Source organism: Colobus angolensis, unplaced genomic scaffold (genome assembly GCF_000951035.1).
Source record: "Colobus angolensis palliatus isolate OR3802 unplaced genomic scaffold, Cang.pa_1.0 Scaffold316, whole genome shotgun sequence".
Classification (NCBI taxonomy): Eukaryota; Metazoa; Chordata; class Mammalia; order Primates; family Cercopithecidae; genus Colobus; species Colobus angolensis.
The window spans coordinates 1,164,449-1,172,774 of NW_012116444.1; the positions used below are offsets into that span (position 1 = coordinate 1,164,449).

The 8,326-nt window shown below is 47.4% G+C and overlaps 1 protein-coding gene across 2 annotated transcripts in view; it reads left to right on the forward strand.

Moving 5' to 3' along the window:
- Positions 1 to 8,326, forward strand: part of SLIT1 (slit homolog 1 (Drosophila)) — a 198,246-nt gene that overhangs the window by 164,315 nt on the left and 25,605 nt on the right. For both annotated transcript variants that reach the window (XM_011951197.1, XM_011951198.1), the window contains exons 24-25: positions 1,354 to 1,425; positions 2,218 to 2,289. In XM_011951197.1, the coding sequence (XP_011806587.1) occupies positions 1,354 to 1,425; positions 2,218 to 2,289 (144 nt within the window). The remainder of the gene's footprint in view (positions 1 to 1,353; positions 1,426 to 2,217; positions 2,290 to 8,326) is intronic.

Sequence of the window (8,326 nt, forward strand, 5' to 3'; positions counted from 1 at the left end):
AAGGAAAGAAGGAAGGAAGGAAGGAAGGAAGGAAGGAAGGAAGGAAGGAAGGAAGGAAGGAAGGAAGGAAAGAAGGAAGGAAGGAAAGAAAAGAGTGCTATTCTTGCTAATCCCCTGCTCCTGCCTCTCCCAGCTCTGAGACCCGGGCAACCACTGCTCTGCTTTCTGTCACTATAGGTTAGTTTGCATTTTCTAGGGTTTTACATACAAATGGAAAAAGTCGTTTTTGCTTGGCTTCTGCACCCAGCATGATTATTTTGAGGTTCCGCGTGGTGTGGTGTTGCGTGTGCTGGTGGCTCTTTTTCATTGCTGTGCAGTGTTCCCCTGCACAGGCGTGGATGTGCCACAGTTTGCTTGTCCGTCCGTCTGCTGGGGACATGCAGGTTGTTTCCAGCACGGCGCTGTACCAAGTGTGATTCCCTTATTCATCTGCCTGTCTGCCCTGGATGGATTCAATTACTTGGAAGCATTTTGGGACAGTGGCTTAGCCTGTGGGCTCTGGGAACTGAAAGCTGTAATGAAAATCCCTTCTTAATAACTTTTTTTTTTTTTTTTTTGAGATAGAGTCTCTTTCTGTCGCCTAGGCTGGAGTGCAGTGGCACGATTTTGGCTCACCGCAACCTCTGCCTCCTGGGTTCCAGGGATTCCCCTGCTTCAGCCTCCCGAGTAGCTGGGATTATAGGCGTGTACCGCCGTGCCTGGCTAATATTTGTATTTTTAGTAGAGACGGGGTTTTGCCATGTTGGCCAGGCTGTTCTCAAACTCCTGACCTCAGGTGATCTCCCCACCTCAGCCTCCCAAAGTGCTGGGATTACAAGTGTGAGCCACCGCATCCGGCCCCTTCTTAATGACTTAATAATGTGACCCTGGAAAAGTTCTTTCACCTCTCAAGGCCTCAGCTGAGACAGTGAGCTCCCCGCAGGCAGGTCCTGGTTGGGTGTCACCTTCATAGGGAACTTGCCTACGCACCTTGCTGGGGCAGCCCCTTAGGGAATGTTCTCAATCATAACAACAGCAACTCTCCTTTGTTGAGGATTGACTGGAGCCAGGCATGGTGCTAAGGGCTGCACCTGGATTTCACCCCCAGGATAGCCCTATGGAGTTGGCATTATTTTTGTCCCTATTTTACAGTCGAGGGAACTGATTGAGGCAGAAGGGGATTAGGGGGCATGCCCACGACCACCAGCTTCTCAGGGCACAGCCTAGCCCATGCGCTTGCCGGCTGCTCTGCCTCCCCTCACAGAGCCCGAGGAGGCTGCTGGGTGAGAGGGGCCTCCGTGTCCTGGGTGGCGGCTGTGCCCACAAGGGCCAGGCACTAACACGGTGCCCTTCCTCCGCCTCCTTCCTCCACAGGATCCTCAGCTACAATGCCCTGCAGTGCATCCCGCCTCTGGCCTTCCAGGGACTCCGCTCCCTGCGCCTGCTGTAAGTCTCCTCACTCGCCATCCCGCCAGGAAATCCACCCCACCAAGGGTCCTGCCACCCACCTGGTGGGCAGAAATGTTCCCATGTCTAGGGCCCACACTGTGCCATGGTGGAGTCCAGAGCACTGTCACTTAAGCCCCTGTGGATACTCTCATTCCCAAGAAGCTGGGGCGTGCATAGGAAATGATCTGAGAAATAGGGGTTGCTGTCACCTCCAAGATGAGTTTGTGGTGTTGGCGGGGGGACATCCAAAATAAGGTGGCCCTTCATTTACATGTGAGACTTCTGTTCAGATTTAAAAATGTTTGCTTGCAAGGGATTTGTGAACCTCTTCTATGAGTTCTCACTGGAGGGTTTTGCCCTGGGATCAAAGCCCTCGATCCATCCATTATGATGGCCTCAGTCAGCCCACCAGGGGCAAGGTGACGTTCTCCCAGCCCTAACCTGTGGCTGGCCTTCTTAACTTCCTTACTAAGAAGAAGCACCTCCCCCTTAGGCTCCTCTGCTAAAAGAGGGAGGGCTCTGGGTGCACAGGTCCTGTTTGTAATATAAACGCAGTGTTTCAGTCCTCTGAAGGGCTGGGGGACAGGGCGGTCCACCTCAAGTGTTTCTTCCCTGTGGCCAGCGGGGCAGGGTCTCTGAGCTGGGGGCCATCTCCTTTGGGCCACTGACTGAGAGGCCTAGAGGGAAGGCACAGCCTGTCCCCTCTCTGCAGAGGGCTGGGCCTCTCCCTCCAGCAGGTCTCCCATCTCTGTCCATGGAAAAGGCACCAGCAGCCTCTTTTCCTCTCAGGTCTCTCCACGGCAATGACATCTCCACCCTCCAAGAGGGCATCTTTGCAGACGTGACCTCCCTGTCTCACCTGTGAGTACTCCAGCCCCTTTCTCTGGGTCTCTTTGGACTTCAACAGGACTTGGTTTCTGAGAAGACCCCACCTCCTGAGATTGTCAGAATTTGTTGCTTTTACACTGAAATTAAGCTTGTGAACTTCCCATGTGCACCTTCTGGGACTCTTACATGTCCAGTGGGTCATCAGCCACAGCAATAGAGCAGAAGAACAGTTCCTCGCAAGCAGCAGTGAAGGTTGTAATGACCATTGATCGATTGCTGTGCACTTTGCCTGCCTCAGCTAATGTGCGCCTCACAGTTGTCCTACAACATAGGTACTGTGGTTCTTATCTTCCACACCGGGAAATGGATGGAGAAAAAGTCGGACGCTCGCTGGAAGCTGCACAGCTGTGGGGTGGTAGGGTTTCTGACTCCTAGGCCAGTGCTCTTAAGCGCTCCGCTGGTACTGTGCCTCCGACTTCACACAGTGGGGGATGAGCTCTGGAAATTTACTGCCCCCAATATGTGCTGTAATTCGATATAGAACTACTTCCAAAACCATTTAGCTAGCAGTGCTATGAGAATTCTTTAAAAGCGGTGGGCTTGATTCCTCAAAAATCTCAATATAGGATTACCATATAACCCAGCAATCCTCTCTAAGAGGTATATCCAAAAGAATGGAAAGCAGGGACTAAAACAGATGCATGTACACCAATGTTTGCTGCAGCATTATTCATAATAATGAAGTGGGAACAGTCTATGTCCACAGATGGTAAACAAAATGTACTACATACATACAATGGGATATTGGCCATAAAAATGATGAAGTTCTGATGTGTGCTACCACCGGATGAATCTTGAAGGCATTATGTCAGGTGAAATAAGTCAGACACAAGAGGATGAATATTGTATGATTCCATATATATGAATCAAATTCATAGAGACAAAAAGTAGAATGGTGGATGCCAGGAGCTGGAGGCAGGGGCCGTGGGGAGTTGGTGGTCAGTAAGCACAGAGTTCTTTTGGGGTGATGAAAACGTTTTGGAAATAGGTAGTGGTGATGTTGTACAACACTGTGAATACAATCAATGTTACTGAATTGTACACTTAAAATGGTGAAAGTGACAAATTTCATGTGATATATATATTTTCCCATATAAAAAATAGACAAAATCAAGAAGCACTGGGCTGTGACAGGGCCATCCTAATTCTGGAGGTTGGGCAGGGCACTGAGCAGGCACACATTCTCTCCTGGCATCTCTTGGCATTACTGGCCGAGGCAGGATAGGAGAACTGTGGTCGCGTGGACTATGCCTGGGACCTCAGGTGCAACTGTCTCCTTTTGCTCTCAGCCCCATCCTTAAGCCCTAAAAGGGCCTGGTGGGCAGGCATACCCAGGTTGGAGAGCTTCTGGGGCCCCCAGTCATTCTTCTTGAAGTTCATTCACTCATCAGTCTCACTAGATTTTCTCTAAGGTTCACTTTTTCTGCATTTTAAACTCTAAAACCAGAGTGTATATTTAGTATGGTCATGTTCCTCACCCTTCAGAAAGGATGTTAAATCAGTGGTGCATCGGGAGATAAAATAGTAATAAGTGTTGCTCTTTGAGGGTCTGCCTGAGTCAAATACTGTACTCTGCTTCATCTACAAGGTCTTGATTACCCCATGATTGAAATGGGAAGTGAGTTTTGTGTTATGCGCCAGCTCCACATGATTGGCAAGAACTGTCTTGAGGACCACACTGAAGATTCCAGGGCTGGACCTGGACTCAGTGGGAGGGGTGCAGTGATTGATTTGTAATGTCTGCCATGGAAGTGGGAGGGGTAAAGGGCTCTGTCCCAGGTGGTAGGATTTGATTTATTATTTCCATTTTACAGTCCTAGGTTCTAAAAAGTTAGGCAGCTTCCTTAGGACTTGAATTTAGGTGTGTCTGATTCCAAAGCTCTTTATTTATTCTTTATTGCCTTAATAAATACACCCTGAGCAACCAGAGTGACTCTAGTGCTGAAGAATTTCCTAACACAAGGTTTCTGCCCACTGTGACCATTTGGGATCTTATAAAGAGAATTCAAAGGAAGCAGTGACTAACTCTGAGCAAGTCCAAGGGGCTTCACAGAGGAGGTACCATTTATGTTGTCACTGGAAAGGAACTAGAGTTGGCCAGGTGGAGAAAGTGAGGAAGGGCATCCTAGGAAGAGGGAGCAGCATGTGCAAAGGCGTGAACATGAAGAAATGGGATGTTCAGGGATGCTGTGTTGTCCAGCATAGGATAGAGGGTGTTTGGTTGGGGAAGGAATGTGGGGTGGGAGGAGATGAATCTGGAAAGGGACATTGGAATTCTGCTGTGAAGGACCATTTGTGCCTGCTAAGGAGTTTGCACTTCGTTGTATATAGAAGGGGAATTGTGGGGAATTGAGTTTCAGCAAACTCCTGGAAAGCCCATGGTGACATATAGACAGTGAGTGGGATGGGAGGAGGCAGGAGTGAGCCCTGCTGGAGGTGGTGCCTCTGGACATAGGTCAGGTTGGGACAGTGTTGTTTATTGTTCCTACTGACTTGAATTCACCAGAGCTTGTTTCCATCTGTGTTGGGTAATTTTTGGTTGCACGCTCATTTTTGCTGACATATCTTTAGGAATTCTGAAGAGCTAAGTTGGAGATGCTCCTCTCCAGAGAGTATTTGTGCTTATCTCTGCTGGGCACCAGGGGCTGCTGCTACCCTGGGACCACATAGCTTTTGTTGCATACCCCTGGGCATAGCCGAGTGTCCACTTTTACTGCCCATCTTAGCCTTTTCAGCATCTAGTCTACATTTTACATCTTTGCATTCACCCTTAATATTTCTCTTCTACTCGGGGTTTAACTGTGCAGATGCGTGGTTGGCTACCTTTTCTCCTTCCTCATGAGAACCAAATTAACACCCAAATACATCTTGTCTCCAGCTCAAAATATACAGGTTTTGTTTTTCAAATGAGAAGTGAGCAAACAACATATGTTTTGAGCAAACCAAAAAAACCAAAGCTGCATAAACAAATTTTGAGCCTATACCCATCTAAATTAAGACTTTCTTTAGGAGAACAGTAATATCAGGCCAGAAGCCAGATCTAGTTTATGAGAAATAAACCAGTAAGTAAAGATCGGGTTAGCAGTGCTTGTAGAAAATGGCATCAGTTTTACTGATTAAATGTGTTTATTAATTGCACCTAAGCTTAATTTCTCTACGAAACAGCATCTGTGTGAAAGAAACCTTCAGTTGTTATCAAGAAAGCTTGTGGATAAACTCTGCCCTTTATACCCAGGGTTTAAGATGGAAACAGGCAGCAGCCTGGAAGATGTGTATATACTCATGTTCATGTGCGTGCACATATGCATGTGTAGTATTGATGTGATATATGTCATGTGCACACATATATCGGTTGTTGCCTCTGCACTCAAGAGCTGCAACTCTTCCAGAAAGAATTCTTGAGCACTTATAAGGAGTTGAAGAATGGTAAAAAGATGACATAGACCCACTGCATTCACTCCGGGCTTCATGAAAGCTGCATACAATTTGAAGGAAGGCCCTCGCACACCGCTCTATGACAAGTGATAATTGAGGGATAGCCAGGAGTTACCATCTAGTGTTCCTGGTTCCCGAAGGTGCTGATGTTACTGAGAAGCCCTGTTCCTGATCTGACTCTGGCCAGGGCCTCTCCTGTCCACTCGCAGTGTGGAGGAGGGGCGCGTGGAAGAGGGGAAGTCATCGTATTTAAAACCCTTGAACTCTAGACTAATCAGGACTTGGGGCTTTAGGTTCTTGTTCTGCCATCAACTTGCAATGGGCTTTCAGACAATTTATTCTTCTCTTGAGGCCTCTTTTCTCACCTGCACAAAGATGATTTCTAAGGTCTCACATGGTTCAAACAAGCTGTAAAGATTGTGAGCACTCTTCACTGTGCTGCACTTCAATGCCCTGCACAATCCTCTGCTGCTATTTACTTTGCAGTTAACTCATCTTCCATCTATCCATCTGGTCAGCCATCAGCAAATATCTACTATGCACCATGTCCCAGGCTAGGGTTCCCCAATGTCTGTCTTCGTTGCTATGATCTGGCATTTTGTTGCCTCTAATTTGCTGTAGGCTGGAAAGCTAGATGTCCAAATTCATTAAGAATTTGGCATGAGAGGAAGTATGGAAGGAGTAAGTAAATTATGGCATGCCCATATGACAGAATAGCAAGTAATTAATAATGACAATAATGACAACACATTTATTTATTTATTTATTTATTTATTTAGAGATGGAGTCTCGTTCTTGTTGCCCAGGCTGGAGTGCAGTGGTGTGATCTTGGCTCACTGCAACCTCCGCCTCCCAGGTTCAACCAATTCTCCTGCCTCAGCCTCCTGAGTAGCTGGGATTACAGGCGCCTGCCACTACGCCTGGCTAAGTTTTGTATTTTTAGTAGAGATGGGGTTTCACCATGTTGGCCAGGCTGGTCTCAAACTCATGACCTCAGGTGATCCACCCGCCTCAGCCTCCCAAAGTGCTGGGATTACAGGCATGAGCCACCATGCCTGGCCAACACTATAACTTATTATTTGATGAAAACCCAGAATAAAGTAGACTGTACGCTCTGATGTACAAACATACACACAGGAAATGAAAGGGAATACACTAAAATCAAATCAGTTGCATTTATGGGATGATAGATGGTTCTTTTCTTTTTGAATCTCCTTTACACTGAGATGTTGTGCTTTTCTCATGCTTTTAGACAGGCATTCATTCATTCATTCACCAAACATTGACTGGCACCTGCTAGTGCCTGACACAGCTGGGGATCTAGTGGTTTCTGCCCTCAAATGACAGTAATGCACACAGATTGATCGCCTAGGAGTGGGATGGATGGTTCTGCGACTTGTGAGACAGCCAGGGGAGGCTATTTCAGTCCAGGTTACACGAATAGGAGCCGGGTAGGGCCTTGGCATGAACAGATCAAATAGCTACTGTTTCAACTATTTCCATATTATGCCAGAGATCAACAACACAGGGTTATTTATACTTTGGCTGGGGTATAAACCTGAATCCACAGTCCTTTTGGACTGACGTGGCCTGGCTGCGGTGTCTGCCTCCCCAATCCCTGCACACCAAATACATCTCAGTCGGCCCTTGGCTGTCCACCCCTCACTGAGTTCACAGGAGTTTTCGTCGGGAGAAATAGTCCCCAGATGAATACAAACTACAAGTACTACCGAAGAGAGGGCAAGGCAGTCCTCAGCCACGAAAACCCAGCCTTTGGATAAATGAAAGCTTGTAATGTTGAATTCAGGTGTGGCTCAGCGTCTATTCAGTATAGAAACAAAGAAAAGCAAGTGTGGGCCAATCTAGAATTCATATTTTTGAATGGCTTTAGATGTGACTTTGCACCCATATTTTTGTTGTTGTTGTTGTTGTTGTTTGTTTGTTTTTTGAGATGGAGTCTCACTCTTTCTGCCCAGGCTGGAGTGCAGTGGCTTGATCTTGGCTCACTACTCCGCCTCCTGGGTTCAAGTGATTCTCCTGCCTCAGCCTCCCGAGTAGAGTAGCTGGTATTACAGGTGCCTGCCAGCGCACCCAGCTAATTTTTGTATTTTTAGTAGAGATGGGGTTTCACCGTGTTGGCCAGGCTGGCCTTGAACGCCTGACCTCAGGTGATCCGCCTGCCTTAGCCTCCCAAAGTACTGGGATTACAGGCGTGCACCATCACTCCTGGCCTGAACCCATATTTTTTTTAAGATGGAGAGAGGGGAAGGAGCACTTACATCTCAGGTGTCACTTTGCTGCCGTTTATGGAGGGACCTTAAGCCACATCACAGGCCCTCTCATTCACATGGCCTCAGATTTCATCTTTTTGGCATTTTTCTCTAAATGAGCTACAGAACGGAAATAAGGCATTCCCAATCATCTTTCAACTTGTGGCTCATTGCTAGGCCACACTCCTTATCGTATGCTATAAAAAAAGCCTTTTTTTTTTTTGAGATGGAGTCTTGCTCTGCCATCCAGGCTGGAGTGCAGTGGCACAGTCTCGGCTCACTGCAAGCCCCCCCTCCCGGGTTCA